General features: G+C 55.7%; 1 protein-coding gene across 2 annotated transcripts; it reads left to right on the plus strand.

The window, feature by feature from the left end:
* The first annotated feature begins 489 nt into the window (after positions 1-489).
* On the plus strand, positions 490-15,401 carry EXTL1 (exostosin like glycosyltransferase 1). 2 transcript variants are annotated; one of them, XM_025360227.1, is made up of 11 exons: positions 490-2,162; positions 7,867-7,960; positions 8,261-8,368; positions 9,136-9,255; positions 9,789-9,921; positions 10,116-10,222; positions 11,049-11,138; positions 11,881-11,967; positions 12,346-12,506; positions 13,796-13,964; positions 14,125-15,401. In XM_025360227.1, exons 1-11 carry the CDS (start codon positions 1,387-1,389, stop codon positions 14,305-14,307), a joined length of 2,028 nt encoding a protein of 675 aa, XP_025216012.1. In that variant the 5' UTR covers positions 490-1,386; the 3' UTR covers positions 14,308-15,401. The 2 variants fall into 2 exon arrangements, with proteins under 2 accessions (XP_025216012.1, XP_025216022.1); XM_025360237.1 differs by lacking the exon at positions 8,261-8,368.
* Positions 15,402-16,264: the final 863 nt, after the last annotated feature.

Consider the following 16,264-nt stretch of genomic DNA (forward strand, 5'->3'; position numbering starts at 1 on the left):
TTGGGGACACCTTACCCAATTCCACCACCCCCACCCCTTAATTCCTCACTCGTCTCATCTGTTGACCTTCTCATCTGCTGATTCGGAGATTCCTTACACCCGGGTTCTGGCCTCCACTGACTCTGATGGCCCACAGCAGGTGCAGAGTCTAGTTTTTGCTCTAGCCACGGGGCCCACAGCTGGGGTGGCCGACGATCAGGAGCTCAGGATTCAAATCCCCACCCTGCCACTTCTTAGCTGGGTCACCTTAGGAAGAGTTCGCCCCCTCTCTGAGCTTTCCTTATCTGTAAGAAATGACAGGTAAATCTCTGCCTTGGAGGGTGGCTGGAGGACTGAGAGACAGAGGCTGTGCTAGCTCATGGCCAGCTGTGAGTTGTGGTACTTGATGGTTTGATAAGCAGTTGAGGAAACTGGTTTGAAAGGGGTTAAATGGAGACCCTGCCTCCCAGCCAGGAGCGAATCAGGGCTGGCAGGGGAGGAGCCAGGCTGCTGCTAAGGAAAGAGATCTAGATGGGCCAGATGCCGACTGGAGAGGGACGGGAGAAGACACCGTAGGGTTTGGGGGGCTTGGCACAGCGGCCCTGGCCCCTGCACTGTGATAGCTCCAAGCCAGATGGTGCAGGGCAGCTGCTGGGCTGCGGGGAAGAGGGGCTGCACTTCCTGAGCTGGTGCAGCGGCAGAGTTGATGGGGACCAGGACCCTGAACCCGCCTGGCCATCCAAGGCGGGGGACACCGGCTGCACCCAGGCTGTGACCTCAGCTGACTCCGATGATCCACATGGGATGCAGGGTCTAATTTTAGCTCCAGCCACAGGGGCCACAGTCCAGGAGTGTCTGCCAGCGGGCACAGGGGCAGCCAGGGCTGCTCAGGCAAGGGGAGGAGCGGGAAGACCAGCCCAGCTCCCTCCAGCCCGTCCCTGGCCAAGCCGCCCCTTGTGGGAGCTCTGACTGGTCCCCATGGCCTGGCAGACAGCCTTCCTCTCAGTTGAGGGCAAGGTCAAGGGGTGCAGCCAGGAGGTCAGGGGGACACGGCCCTGCATTCTGGACAGGGGTTGTGTCAGCCAGAGCAGTGCCCAGGGGCAGGGGCCCCTGCTGGGAGGGCAAAGGCTGGCTTGGTTGTCTAAACCAAGAAGGCAGTGTCCTGAGGGCAGGGGGGCCAGGCCAGCAAGCTGGGTCCCACCTGGCCTCCTCCTGCCTGGCTGGTGACTCACTGTCTGACCTTAGACAGGCAGCCTGGTCTCAATGGGCCTCAGTCTTCCCATCTGTACAATGAGAGGGCAGGACTAGCAGGTGGGTCCCAGCTCTAGTCGCCCGCCCCAGGCCCTGCTCTTCCTGCTTGCTGGCAGAGGCCTCCCAGCTTCCCCAGCCCTGACTGTGGGTGGCCACATGCAGTCGTGGAGGAGAAGAAAGTCCCTCTGGCTGGCACTGTCAGCCTCCTGGCTCCTGCTTGTCCTGCTGGGAGGCTTCTCCCTTCTCCGCCTGGCATTGCCTCCCAGACCTCGGCCTGGGGCTCCCCAAGGCTGGCCGCGCTGGCTGGACGCAGAGCTCCTGCAGAGCTTCTCCCAGGCTGGAGAGCTCCCAGAAGATGCCGCTTCACCTCAAGCCCCTCATGGTGGCAGCTGCAACTGGGGAGCCTGCTTTGACACCTCGAAGTGCAGGGGCGATGGCCTTAAGGTATTCGTGTACCCAGCTTCTGGACCAATCTCTGAGACTCACCACAGGATCCTGGCTTCCATTGAGGGCTCTCGCTTCCACACATTCAGCCCTGCTGGGGCCTGCCTCCTTCTCCTCCTCAGCCTGGATGCCCAGACTGGAGAGTGCAGCTCAATGCCTCTGCAATGGAACAGGGGCAGGAACCATCTGGTCCTCCGTCTCCACCCAGCTCCCTGCCCCAAGACCTTCCAGCTGGGACAGGCTATGGTAGCTGAGGCCAGCCCCACAGTGGACTCCTTCCGGCCTGGTTTTGATGTGGCCCTCCCTTTTCTCCCTGAAGCCCACCCGTTGCGAGGTGGGGCTCCTGGCCAGCTGCAGCAACACAGCCCCCAGCCCGGGATAGCCCTGCTAGCCCTGGAAGAGGAGAGGGGTGGGTGGCGCACAGCAGACACCGGCTCCTCTGCCTGCCCCTGGGATGCACGCTGTGAGCAAGACCCTGGACCTGGGCAGTAAGTGAACCTTTTGCCTTGGGGGCTGGATGGGAGGGGGCTGGAATAGACACAAGCCCAGAGACCAGGGTAGAAGACAGAACTGAGATGGGAGAACCAGGTAGTCCTGGCAGACTTAGGCCTCAGCTGCAGCAGGTGGGAGCCAAGTTAGATGGCAGAGAGCACTTCCATTAAGATGGGGACTCGACACAAGGGGTGTCTAAGGTAGGTTTTGGAATTTTCCCCTGGGGGTCTTTCAAAACATAAAACACGACTCATTCCAAACCTCCTGCCCTAATATTTTTTTCCCCACATACACTTGTATAGTGCTTTACTCTGTGCTAAGCACTTTTATAAATAATGATTATAATAAAATACGCTAGTTGTTAGCATTTAAGTGTTTGTGTACCAGACACGAAAGCTCAGACAGGTTAAGTAATTTTTCTGAGGCCACCCAGCTGGAAAGAGCCAGTATTTTGATCCAGAATTGCCTATCTCCAAAGCCTTCAGTATGAGAATTCTGAGTTTTAAGCAGAAGTTTATGATCAACCTCATCAAATGCCTCAGAGGGGCCTCACAGTCACAGCTGGAAGCTGCTCCTGTGTCTAATTTTGGGGATTAACCTCTCAAGGAAACAGCCTTTGGTTATAGCAAATATGACGTAGGTCAGGTCTAAAGAAGAATTTCCTGCCAGTGAGAGGCCCTTGACATATAAGGGGCTGGGGGCCTGTGGGACGTGGTGAGCTTGTGCGGAAACTCTTTTCCACCTGGGCTAGTTGGGGTGATGCGCCTCAGGTGATGGTTATCCCCTAAGTACTCTAACCCCTCTGTGTCCCCAGCAGGCCAGCAGCCTCCAAAGGCTAGCTGGACAGGCAAGAATGAGAGTCCTTCCGAGGCTGTCCAGGGCCCCGGTGGCAGAGGATTCCTTCTGAATCCCGCCCCTCCTGGGTCAGACCTGAGCAGGGAACTGTCACTCTGGTATCCTTGCTTTGCTCCTCCCTCAGGTCTCTCTCTCTGTTCTCTGTTGGAACAACATCAGCTATTCTGAGCTCCACTCCCTCCCAGGAATTCTTGCCTCTGCTTGGGGCTCCCGGGACTTCTCTCAGCCAAAGGGCTCTTGTGGGAATGGGATCCTTCCACCTCCTGAAGGTACAGGCAGCCCTCACAGCCAGGAGTCAGAATGGACTTGTCCCGGTCAGCCCCAGGGTCCTTCTGCCGGGACGCATCCCTAATGGTCTCCAGGGCGGGAGCCTGAAAAGTCAGGGATCTCACTCAAGCCCCTGCAGCTCAGAGCTCAGGCAGAAGCTCATTTTGGGCAACAAGGCTCTCCCTTTGCCATGCCCTCCCTCACTTTTCTGATGAGGCACTCAGGTACTCTTGCTTGCAGGAAGTTCTTTTTTCAGCTGACTTTAGTTACCGCTAAGCACAGTTCATTGTTGATGAACCTGAAAGTGATTTCAGTCTGAACTTCTTTGAGAAACTGGAAGTTAGAGAACTGCGTGCAGCAGGTAGGCGCTCATTAACTGTTTACTAATGGATCTGAAATTGGCCAGAGCCACCCACAGTTTTCTAATTAGCGTGGGTCACCCTCTGAGTAGCATTTTTGATAAGTTTTATTTCCCAGGGGCGAAGCTTGGCAGCCTTGTCCTCTGACCTTCAAGTGTGGTCTTTGGCCTCAGCCTCCCTGAAGGTGATAGGACTTGTCATCTCTGGAGTGGCTTGAGCCTCACTTTCTCCGAAGTGCCAGGCAGCTGCCTGGGCCAGACAGCGTAGGGACAGAGAGAGAGAGATAGCTTGAATAAACAAGTGCCGGCCAGAGAAAGAGGCTATTCACAGTTCCTGCCACCGCCCCACATTCACTCAGCCGGGTGAGAGTCGGGAGGGGAGGAGGCTACATTTGAGGAGTGCCTGACTTGGGCCAGGTGCTGTGCCAGGCACTTTACCTAAGTCACTGCTGATCCTGTCATGCACCCTTCAAGGGAGGTATTATTATCTCCATTTCAGGGAATGGAAAACTGAGGCCCAGAGAGTGGAGTAGCCCAGGGTGACAAGGTTCCCTGTTCTCCATGGGCCCCTCACTTTTCTAATCAGGCGCTTGGAAACAGTGGAGTTGGGATTCAGCCCTGTACTTCTGGCTCCAAAGCCCATGTTTTTCCACCTTGGTTGAACGGTCTCTTGTTGCTTTGGAATAAATCTCCACCCATTCAAATTGTTATTTATTCATTTTTATGAATAGGTAATTCATTCACATGGTACAAAATTCCAAAGGCACAAAAGGGCATAGAGTGAAAAGCCTCCCTTCTATCCCTGTCTCCCGGCCACCCAGTTTTCCTGCCTGGAGCCAAACACCGCTTCCAGTTTCTTATGTGTCTTTTCTGAGAAACTCTGCATGTGTACAAGCAATATGTATATTCTCCCCCATTTTTTAACATAAATTTGATGCATGCTTTAAAGTCCCCCAGGCTGTATCCATTGGGAACAAGGGGCGCAGTCAGTACCTAGGGCCCATGATACTTTTATAGGCTCATGAAAATATTTTCATTTTTTGAAAATCAGGGCTGGGTACAGTGGCTCACGCCTGTGATCCCAGCACTTTGGGAGGCTGAGGCGGGTGGATCGCCTGAGCTTAGGCAACATAGTGAGACCCTGTCTCTACAAAAATTATAAACATTAGCTGAGTGTGGTAGTGCAAGCCTGTAGTCCCACTACGTGGGAGGCTGAGGTGAGAGAAGCGCTTGAGCCCAGGGGGTCAAGGCTGCAGTGAGATCATGCCACTGCACTCCAGCCTGGGCAGCAGAGTGAGAGACCCTGTCTCAAAAAAAAAAAAAAAAAAAAAAAAAAAAAAAANAAGTCTTGCTCTGTCATCCAGGCTGGAGTGCAATGGCACAATCTTGGCTCACTGCAACCTCCACTCCCTGGGTTCAAGCAACTCTCCTGCCTCGGCCTCCGGAGTAGCTGGGATTACAGGCACGCGCCACTACGCCCAGCTAATTTTTGTATTTTTAGTAGAGATAGGGTTTCACCATGTTGGTCAGGCTGGTCTCAAACTCCTGACTTCAAATGATCCGCCTGCCTCAGCCTCCCAAAGTGCTGAGATTACAGGCGTGAGCCACGGTGCCCAGCAGAAAATGTTTTAATATATAATATTGCTTGTTTTTATACCAACACAGTTATCAACTATATTTTTTTTTATGGCAGGAGGGACTGTGAAGGCCAACGTGCCTAGGGCACATGGAAGTCACAATGTGGCCTTGCCTATGGCCAGGCCCTAGTAGAGCACTGAGGCCATGGGCACAGCCACACTGACCACCCTTGGGTACTGAGGCCCTGACTCTATGACGGGTACCTTACGTGGTCACAGAAGCCTAAGACTTCTTCAGTGGTCACCACATAGATGCACAAGTTTCCTCTGTAACACACTCCCTGTTCCCCGCCAAAGGTGCTCATCCAGACTCTACTTATTTACCTTTACTGATGGGGAACTCACCACCTCCAAAGACCACCCACTGGCTGCACTCTCAGCCAGCTCCATCACTAGAATTTCTGCTGAAATTGACCCCCCAGATGCCTGGTCTCTTGGTCCCAGATCTATTCCCTAGTGTCACACTGAGCATTCGGCAGCACCCACTGAGCTGCCGTTCTCCACCAGGCACTCTGCTAGGCCCTGGGCATGCTGAGATGAGGGAGGTACAGCCCCATCCTCAAGGAGCTCAGCCTTGTAGGAGAGACAGGCAAGTCGATTGTTTGACATTGTTAAGCAGAGAGAGGCTGCACCGGCTGCCTACCTGGCTCCTCTACTCAAGAGCTGTGTGACCTCTTTGGGTTTCAGTTTTCTCTCTGTAAAATGAGATAATAACAGTGCATACCTCCCCTCCTATCTCATAGAGGTGCTGTGAGAATGAACTGAGTTAATACATGTAAAGCACTTAAAACAGTGCCTGGAGCAAAGTACTACTCAATATAGGTTAGCTTGGATCATTACTACTGCAGTCCACCGGGAGGCGGGAGCAGAGAGAACCATCTCTGGAGACATCAAGGAGGGTTTCCCAGAGAAGGTGGTGTTTCAGCTTAGACATTAAGACAGTATAGGAAAAGGCCAGGTGTGGTGGCTTATATCTGTAATCTCAACACTTTGGGAGACTAAGGCAGGAGGATCACTTGAGGCCAGGAGTATGAGACAGCCTGGGCAACACAGAGAGACCCCATCTCTACAAAAAAAAAAAAAAAGAAAAACACACACTGTAGCACATGCCTGTAGTCCCAGCTACTCAAGAGGCTGAGGCAGGAGAATTGCTGGATCCCAGGAAGTCGAAGCTGCAGTGAGCTGTCATGGCACCACTGTACTCCAGTCTGGGTGACAGAACAAGAGCTTGTCTGAGAAGAAAAAGATGAGTAGGAGGACTTCCTCAGGCTGACAAGGCAGGGAGGGGTCCTCCAGTGTGAGGGAGAAGAGATCTTAAAGGCACAGAGGATCAAGGGAGGTTAAGGCTCAGTGGTGCAGTTTATTCAGCCTTAACCTAGAGGTTTTCAGTTCCTTAGAGGTTGACTTGGGGGTGAAGGGGGCTGTACCTGGTTGGCTTCTGCTGTGGCTTTAATGAGGTGAAGGGTGTCCTGGTGGTTACTTGTGGCTTCTTCCAGGGAGGGCCTAGTGGACACTTAAGCATGGAGGGAGGAGAAAGAAGGCTGGGGTCCCCTGGGAGACCCCTAAAGCAGCAGCTCTGGGGTGGTTCAGGTAACTTGGAGTCAGGAGCTGGCACATCTCTGCTGTAGTCCCAGCTCCACCCCAACCCTATCTGTGACCCTGAGCCAGTCCTTGGGTCTCTCTGGGCCTCAGTTTCCCCATCTGTTCAATGGGGCATGGCCCCGAGGCTGCCTAAGTACTCCCAGGTCTGCTTCTTGGAGGTTCAGGCTCAGAGTCAAGCAGGCTGTAACTGAGGAGGGTCCTAGGACCCTGAGAGCCATAGTCATGAGTCCCACACTGAGCAGGCTTGTGTCTTGGTCCCTCCCTTTATCCCTCCCCTGACTGGGTCACAGGCGATGGTCCCCTGGGTGGACAATTGCTGGGGGTGGCTCTGAGGAGGCTGGGACTCCTGCCCTCCCCCACAGGCACACACAGCCTGAGTGTGGCCCTGGGCTGTGGCAGTGGGGGGGTAGGTGGGAGGAACAGAGGAAGCCTGTCCTCTGGGCCAGGGGGCCTCTGGGCAGCAGCTTCCTGTGTGGTTCCAGGCTGGGGGCCCAGCCCACCTCATGACAGAGGAGCCTTTCTTGGGCCTGGCTTTCAGCGTTGGGGAGGGCTGGGCTCAGAGGCCACGCAGGCAAGGGGTGCTGAAAGTCTGCCTGTGGCCGAGTCAGGGAGGGCAGACGTGCATGTCTAAGTCAGGCAGGGCCTTGGAAACATCAGCACCCTCTGCCTCCCATTTTACAGATGAGGAAACTGAGGTCAGAGAAAGGCAAGGGAGGTTTCTAAAGCCACTGAGGGAAGAGGCAGAGCTAGAATGCAGGGCTCCTGCCTCCTATTCCAACCACAGACGCGTGGCCGGTGTGAGGCTTGTGTTTGTGTTAGTGTGTCATTGTGCGACTGTGCATATGCATGAGTGGGTTTGCACATTTGGGAGTGTAGGTGTGGGGTGCAGGGGTGTGGGGTGCTCCCATTGAGGGAGCCCGGTGGGGCGAAGGGCATTGTCTAAGCTCATGTGTACCGGGACCTTCCTGTGTGCCTCTTTAGGACCCAGCGCGGGGAGACTCTGCCCAATGCCACCTTCTGCCTCATCTCTGGCCACCGTCCAGAAGCTGCCTCGCGCTTCCTCCAAGCCCTGCAGGTACAACCCCAATTTGAGCATCACCTGTCCTCTGTCCCCCAGCACTCATGAGCTGGCTGGGTCCAGGCCAATGAGAAGGGGCAGTGAGCTGCCTGCTCCTTTACTTCTGGACTCAGGTGTGCCTGTGTCCCCATTCACTGCACACTCTGCAGAACAACCATAACCTCTCTTCCCTGAGACACCCCATGTTCCTGTCCTCTTTGCCCCTTGCCCCCAATAGCAGCAGTTACTGACTTGGAACTGGGTGGGGGGTATGTGCAGGGTGGGGCTGGGCTCCCCAGTGACCTCCCCGCCCCCCAGGCCGGCTGCATCCCAGTGCTTCTCAGCCCCCGCTGGGAGCTGCCCTTCTCCGAGGTCATCGACTGGACCAAGGCAGCCATCGTAGCTGATGAGAGGCTCCCGCTTCAGGTAGCTCAGAGCCCTGCCCACAGGGTGGGAACTGGACCCAGGACAGGGGAGGGACCCAGAATCCTGAATCGAGGCTGGCCTCAGTCCTCATTCCTATCTGCCTTGTATGGATACTGATGAATTTCTCCCAGCACCAAGTCTCCCCTCTGGGGCTCCCAGAGGATCCGATGGAGCTAGAGATTCCTAAGGGCTCTGAGAGCAAGTCCTGCTCCTCTTGCAGCCTCAGTTTTCCCATCTCTACAACAGGATGAGCTGGACCAGACAATCCCCATGGGCCCAGCTCCAATGGCCTGTGACTGCTTAAATACCAATTTAGGGGAAGGCTACAAAACAATTCAGACTCAGAGCACCTCCATGGGGACTGGAGGGGGAAAGCAAAACGCATGGAGACTTTTCCATCTGATGAAACAAATTCTGTCCAGCTCTGAAAAATATATGTGTGACCTGCCTTGAATCCCCTGAGAATGGTAGAGGGGGTTAATAGTAATTACCATTTATTTATTGAGCCTCTACAATGTACTAAGCAATTAATGAGCAAATACTCAGAGAGGTTAAACAGCTCGACCACAGTCACATGGTTACCAAGTGGCATTCAGACCCAACTCTGTGTGACCCCTGAATGCTTTTTTTTTTTTTTTTTTTGAGATAGGGTCTTGCTCTGTTGCTCGGGCTGGAGTGCAGTGGCATAAATATGGCTCACTGCAGCCTCAACTTCCTGGGCTCAAAATTGCTCTATTATCTGGCACTTTTATCCCTCTCTGCCCCAGGTCCTGGCTGCCCTCCAGGAGATGTCCCCTGCACGGGTCCTCGCCCTGCGTCAGCAGACCCAGTTTCTATGGGATGCCTACTTCTCCTCGGTGGAGAAGGTTATCCATACCACTCTGGAGGTGAGGGGGCTCACCTGATGGGGGTCCTGGCCCTTGACTCCTGCTCCATCCCTGTCACCTCTCCATACTTCTCTGTCCCAGCATTTGGGGACACCCCCACTCCTTGAAGATGGTCCTGGGATGAATCTGAGACTTGGCTGTGAGATTTGGGGCAAGTTTCTTCTCCAATCTTGGCCTCAGTTTCCCCATCTGTAGAGAAGACCGCTGTAGCAAATAGATTTCAAAGCACGTGCCAATGCCAATTGACCACTAACGGCTGCCTGGGGTGCTATGTTTGGAGGGATTCTGAGTCCTGAAAAATGTCATGACCCATTAGTGACATCTGTCATGAGTGAGGAAGGAAGGGGAAGCAGTGACCCTGCCACCATCTCCCACCTCTGGAGCAACATCATGGAGTGCCCCCTACTCTAGACCTCAGCTTCTGACCCCAGAGGACTGGTGATGTAGTTGCCACCCTCCCCAGAGCCTGGAAGGGGAGGTGTGGCCATGGACACACAGGCCACTCGCTCTGCTCAGCTCCTCTCTCATTTCAGGTTATTCAGGACCGGATCTTTGGAACATCAGCTCACCCCTCGCTGCTGTGGAACAGTCCCCCAGGGGCACTCCTGGCCCTGTCTACTTTTTCCACAAGCCCCCAGGACTTCCCCTTCTACCACCTGCAACAGGGTATGCCCTGGGGGCGGGACAACCTGAAGTCCCCTCAGTTCTACCTAGGGCTGCCCCAGCCTCATCTGGAGAGCCCCACCAAGACCCTTTCCAAGCCCTGACATTTCTCCTGGCCCCCGGGATTCCCTACTCAGGTCACTCTTCATGGGGTTCTGTTCCCTCCCACCCTAATAGCCTGTGTCTCATTCCCCCAGGCTCCCGCCCTGAGGGCAGATTCAGCGCCCTGATCTGGGTGGGGCCCCCAGGTCAGCCCCCTCTGAAGCTCATCCAGGCGGTGGCAGGCTCCCAGCACTGTGCCCAGGTCTGCCCCCTTCCCAGCTGGAGTCCTGGGATCCAGGGTGGGGGCAAGGACAGGGCAGGGCCCTGAAGACTTCCAGACCCCAAGGATGACCACTCATTTTGAGGGGAGGAATGGGGAGGATTTCCAAGTGTTCTTGCTGCCTTCTTCTGTAAGTCCCAAGATTCTGTTGCCTTTTCCCCATGGAAATCGAAAAGCAGGTGTCTCTTGGGGGAGGCTGGAGAAGGAAACATTCATTCCTTTACCAGCAGTCATTTTCTGAGCACTAGGTCCGGTCCTGGGCTTCATGCTGAGCAGAGAAAAAGCAGGGAAGGATTCTGCCCAGAGATTCAGACTGGGTTAGCATTTTCTGGCACACAGACTGTCAAATCTTACTTCTAGAGAAGACAGATAGACTCATACGAGTCCCTGCAGAGGAAGTGAAGCAGTTAGCTCAGCCAGGGTGCACATGAGACGGCTCGAAACAGGCCATTGAGCTGGGCTGGGAGTCATAAAAGAGCCTGAGGAAGAGAATGAAGGCTTCGAGAAAAGATGGGGATGGAGCATGGAGTCAGGGCCCAGGCTAGGGACTACCACAGACAACTCTCTTGAGTTCTAAAGCCATAGGTCACTACCCTCATGTCACCAGAATTCCTGCCTTCTACAAGCCCAGAAGCAAGGAGAGAGCAGTGATGAATGGAACTTGGATCCAACCAAACCCTTCTCCCATGTGCAGCTTATAAAATTGACTCCCCAAACTTCTTCCACCTTGAGAAAGATCACTCCTGCCCCCTGCAACCCGCCTTCTGCCCTAGACCCCAGACTTCAGGAACAACCCCCTATCCTCTAGATCTTGGTTCTCTGGAGTAATGAGAGGCCACTCCCATCCAGTTGGCCGGAGACAGCCATGCCCTTGACAGTCATTGATGGGCACAGGAAGGTAAGGGCTGAGGAGGGCCATGAAAGGGGTGGGCCTATGCTGGAGGCTGGGGGAGGGCACCCATGGGTGTTTTATGAATACTTGGGCCTGAGCCACAGTTGAAGCTGAAGAATGACACAGTAGGTTTCAGCTGCAGGGCTAATAGTAATGATTCTCTTCCCTCCCTGGTCCCTGTGAATTGTGCTTCCAGAGCACTGGGGCTTATGTGATGCAGGAAGACAGAGGAGTGCGCTGATATCTGAGATGAGGAACAGAGGAGAAACCTGGGATCTTAAGAAAATATGGACCAAGGGCAGCACACTGGGCCAGGAAGGGGAGGCTTCTGGGAACCGTGGTTGGTGTGAACCACCTGCCTGCCACATGGTTGTGGGCAAGTCCCTTCATCTCTCTAGATCTGTTTCTTTCAAATGAGGGATGTTTGACACTCCTCCCACAGTTGATGCAACAGTATGACAATGGAGGAATCCCCAGATGTCAAAATTGGAAGGGTCCCTAGAGACCAACTGCCCCATTTTACCAAAGGGGAAACTGAAACCCAGAGAGGTCAAATGAGTTGCCCAGGTTCCAAAACGAGCTCTGCACTGGCTTGCCATATTCGAGGCCCAGGCGTCTACACTGTGCCTGAAGGGAGGCTTTATGCATGGCCCAGGCATCTACACTGTGTCTGATTGGCTCCTACTTACTGGATGGGGGTAGGGGGAAGGTTCCAGTGACTGAGTCCCCCTCCCCCTTCTCCCTGCAGGTTAGTGATCGCTTCTTCCCATACAGCACCATCAGAACAGATGCCATCCTCAGCCTTGATGCCCGCAGCAGTCTTTCCACAAGTGAGGTGAGGGCTGGGCCCAAGAGAAGCCCAGTGTGGGTGGACACAGCCAGAGGGCCCCGGCAGCCCCTCAGGTTCCCAGGGTTGGGGGGGCCCCAGGTCATGAGGTCCAACCTCTTGCATTTGAAACCACCCCAGCAAGCCAGGCAGCCTCCTCTTTAGGAGACTCATTGAGGCTTTCCACGGACTCTTTTGAGAAGTTGTTTTTGTGGCCCTTAGAAGCTTTCATGCCACACTTCCAGCCAATTCTAAGCCATGGCTCCCACCTCCTCTCCCCTGAGTCCTGCCCTGGCCCCTCAGCCAGGCTGGCCCTGCCTCCATCTCTCTGGATGTTCTAGGCATTTAGGAGGTCCCTCCTCACAGCTCACTTGAGTCCCTCTCCAGGTGGACTTTGCCTTTGTGGTGTGGCAGAGCTTCCCAGAGCGGATGGTGGGCTTCCTGACGTCAAGCCATTTCTGGGATGAGGCCCATGGTGGCTGGGGCTACACTGCTGAGAGGACCAACGAATTCTCCATGGTTCTCACCACAGCCGCCTTCTACCATAGGTACAGACCCCCACCCTGCCCAGGGATCAGAGGATCAGAAGACCAGAGACCCCCACCCCGAACGGAGCAGGGTAGCCTAGACCCCAGGGATCCAGGTTCAAGGCCCAGATCTGCCACTTCCCAGCTGTGGGATCCTGGGCAAATCTCCTCACTTCTCGAGTTTGTTTTCTCATCTGTAAAATGGGATGGATTCACCTCCCAGGGCTGGTGTGAACATTAAATGAAGTCCCTGGCACAGAGGTTCCACAAATGGTAGCTATTGTTATTTTAAGTAGAGCCATGCAGTGAGTAAGGGCAGTGTGTGGGTTTGCTGGTGGTGGGGTGACAAGAGAATAGTACTGGCCGGGCGCGGTGGCTCAAGCCTGTAATCCCAGCACTTTGGGAGGCCGAGACGGGCGGATCACGAGGTCAGGAGATCGAGACTATCCTGGCTAACACAGTGAAACCCCGTCTCTACTAAAAAATACAAAAAAATAGCCAGGTGTGGTGGAGGGCGCCTGTAGTCCCAGCTACTGGGGAGGCTGAGGCAGGAGAATGGCGCAAACCCGGGAGGCGGAGCTTGCAGTGAGCTGAGATCCGGCCACTGCACTCCAGCCTGGGCGACAGCACGAGACTCCGTCTCAAAAAAAAAAAAAAAAAAAAAGAGAATAGTACTGATGCTTTATAAATGTGGATGTGATGAGTTGGGGAACATCCCAGGCCTTCCAGAAGCTGCCCGAAGTGCTCCGGTCTTGGGGCAGGGACTGAATTCTGTAAGACCTCTTTAGAGGTGTTCCTTAAACATGTTTAAATCAAAAATGCATAACCTGGAACCTCTTGTAGATTACTCAGGAGCTCTGCAGGGAATTCTCAGTAGACTAGTGAATAGCCTAATGTCTGCGAGGTGAGGCTGGCCTGTCTGAGGGCCGTGTGAAGTGAGACTTACCCGAAGCAGTACCAGCCTGGTTCATCCACAACTGTTCTTTGGGCTTCCATGTTTGATGGCTTTGAAACCAGCTGATCCGAACCCATCTAATTCTGGCTCTGGGTTCAGCGCTCAGAGCCCAAGGATGGGTGCCCCAAGGAGCTGTGAGGGAGAGGGCAGGGAACACACCACTGACTGCAGATGAGCCACGGGGCACACAGCACAGTGGAGAGCTGTTCATGCCAGGGATGGGAGCTTTCTGAGGCAGCCAGGCTCAGAGGCTTGGGGATGGGGGTCAAAGGGAGAGGTGAGGTCAGGAGGGACGAGAATGGGGCCTGGGGATGAATTTGGCTGCAGCCTCTCCCTGTCTTTTCCCTTTGCCCAGGTATTACCACACTCTCTTCACCCACTCCCTGCCCAAGGCTCTGAGGACCCTGGCAGATGAGGCACCCACCTGTGTGGACGTCCTGATGAATTTCCTAGTAGCGGCAGTCACCAAGCTGCCCCCTATCAAGGTGCCCTATGGCAAGCAGCGCCAGGAGGCTGCTCCACTGGTGAGGGCTGAGGCGGACTGGTCGGAAATGGCGGGGATTGGGCAGGGGTTGCGGGGAGGATTTCCTCTCACTGTCTAATTCCAGTCTTTCTTGCTGCACGGGCGTGGGGAGTTCGGAAGGGTAGAGAAGCCTGTTAACCCATTGCTTCTTTCCCTCTTAGGCCTCTGGGGGCCCGGGGCCCAGGCCAAAGCCGCAGGCCCCAGCCCCCGACTGCGTCAACCAGATAGCGGCAGCGTTCGGCCACATGCCCTTGCTGTCCTCTCGTCTGCGTCTGGACCCGGTGCTGTTTAAGGACCCGGTGTCCGTGCAGCGCAAGAAGTACCGCAGCCTGGAGAAGCCCTAGGGGGCGACCCGCGGAGACCCCAGTGGAGGTCCTAGCCCAGCTCCCAGGGGAAGCGACACCTGCCTGCGGGCTCCGCCCTTGGGACACAGAACCTATCATGGCAGCCAGCGGGCCCACACGTCGGATCCCGGTTGGCCAGTCACAACCGGGGGGCGTGGCCTTACTTTCTCCCGCCCGCCCGCCCTCGGCCGCGGAGCCTCAGTGCAGGCTCAGCCCCGCGCCCGGAGCGCCGCTCTCCGCTTCTCCACCCAGCTAACTTCTGCTTGTCTTTCAGAGCATTGCCTCCTCCAGGGACATTGCCTGGCTCTCCTCCCCGCCCCCGATGGGTTCGGTCTCCTTAGCGCTTTCGCAGCCCAGTGTTTGTCGCGGTTCCCGCACGGTCAGGCCCCAGGACTGGCTTGCGAGCCCCGAGGGTCTGGTCTTTTCATGTCCTTTTCTCTCTGGCTAGGCAGATGTGCTGCAAATATTTGACGAATAGATGGATGGCAGACATTAACTGCGTGCCTGGCCCTATGCGGGCGGCAGCGGGATAGGGTGAGCGGAGAAACGGAACGGCCTCCCCACCCCATTCCTAGGGTTCCTAGTCCCGGGAAGGTAGCTACCCAAAGACGCCTAGGTTGTCAGGTTCAACCCTTGAGCCTCAGCCAAGGCGCAGAGGGGTGCGGGTAAACGAGGAGTGGGCGAGGAAAGCAGGACGGGAACAAGTGGCCGGCCCCTGTACGGCGCGCGCCGGCGGCGCAGCCTTGGCCGCCTGCCTTGCACTACCGACGCCGACCACTAGAGGTCAGCGCTGCACCGCACTCGTCACTCCCATGGCCATAGGGCGGCCGGGATGTGGAGGGTGAGCGCTGTGGGCAGCTCGGGGGCTGAAAGCTGGGAAGAGGAATCTGAAGAACAGCCCCATCTCTTTGGCCTGCACACTTGGAACTCAGTAAGAAGGGACTGTTTCCAGGTGGACTGGGCGCGAGCGGGTACTGTCCCCAGAGGTATAGGTGAGGATGGAGTGAGGGAGGGGACGCTAGGTCCTCCGGGGTTCACCCAACTGGAACTGGAATTATCACTTCCGAAATAAAGCGCGTGTCCTTGCCCCCTCACGCTCCAGGCTATAAATACCCTTACAGCAGCTGCTCGAGGGAGGGGCTCAGAGCCCAGGGCTCGCCTGGGAGCGCGTGCGACTCCAGAGGGTGAGGGTGGTGGGTCCAGCCCAGGTCCAGGGTGTCAGGTGTTTTCCTGCTTTGATGGCCTCGCAGCTCTGGAAACTCCCGTGACTGTCTCACTGGCAGGAACATGCTGTCCCCTTAGGCCTCTCCAAGGCCTTCCACCCCCACCCCCCAGCTTGACCTCGGCGGGCCCCTGGATGACTCAGGTCCTCCCTAGAGCCAGTCACAGCTGAGTGGCAGAGTGGGTTACCCTCGGGAGGCGTGGTGCCGTGAGATGCTGGAGGTACAGGGCGAGTGGAAATTAAAGAGGTGGGGGAGAGGCAGTCTGGCCTGCAGTCAAGAACTGAGGGTGAGTGGGAAAGCATACAGCTGTGGCCCAGGCAGCCTTCCCAGGGTGGGGAGGGTGCTGGGTGCCAGGCCCAGCCAGGGGAAAGAGGCACCTTTCCAGTCACAGCTGTGACACCCAGGACACTGAACTGCCTTGGCATGGCCTTGCCCATGGGCCAGGCACTGCTGGTCCCAGCGGTTCGTATTGTACCAACAGGCAGCCCAGACCAGGTCCCCAGACCCTGCTGTAGAAAAAGGTCTATGGGAATGAGGCAGAAATCCCAGACCTGCCTGCACTGGCTGTGTGACTTCCGGAAAACGACTCCACCTCTGAGCCTGTTTTTTCATCCATAAGAATGTGGCACAGCGAGATGGCCGGGCGCGGTGGCTCAAGCCTGTAATCCCAGCACTTTGGGAGGCCGAGACGGGCGGATCACGAGGTCAGGAGATCGAGACCATCCTGGCTAACA

This window comes from Theropithecus gelada, chromosome 1 (genome assembly GCF_003255815.1).
Source record: "Theropithecus gelada isolate Dixy chromosome 1, Tgel_1.0, whole genome shotgun sequence".
Lineage (NCBI taxonomy): Eukaryota > Metazoa > Chordata > Mammalia > Primates > Cercopithecidae > Theropithecus > Theropithecus gelada.

Bases quoted from the DNA above. Each gene is read 5' to 3' on its own strand.
- EXTL1 (XM_025360227.1), top strand. From the start codon at position 1,387: ATGCAGTCGTGGAGGAGAAGAAAGTCCCTCTGGCTGGCACTGTCAGCC. The intron at 2,163-7,866 runs GTAAGTGAACCT...GTGCCTCTTTAG, and splicing joins CAAGACCCTGGACCTGGGCA to GACCCAGCGCGGGGAGACTC. The intron at 9,922-10,115 runs GTATGCCCTGGG...TCATTCCCCCAG, and splicing joins CTTCTACCACCTGCAACAGG to GCTCCCGCCCTGAGGGCAGA.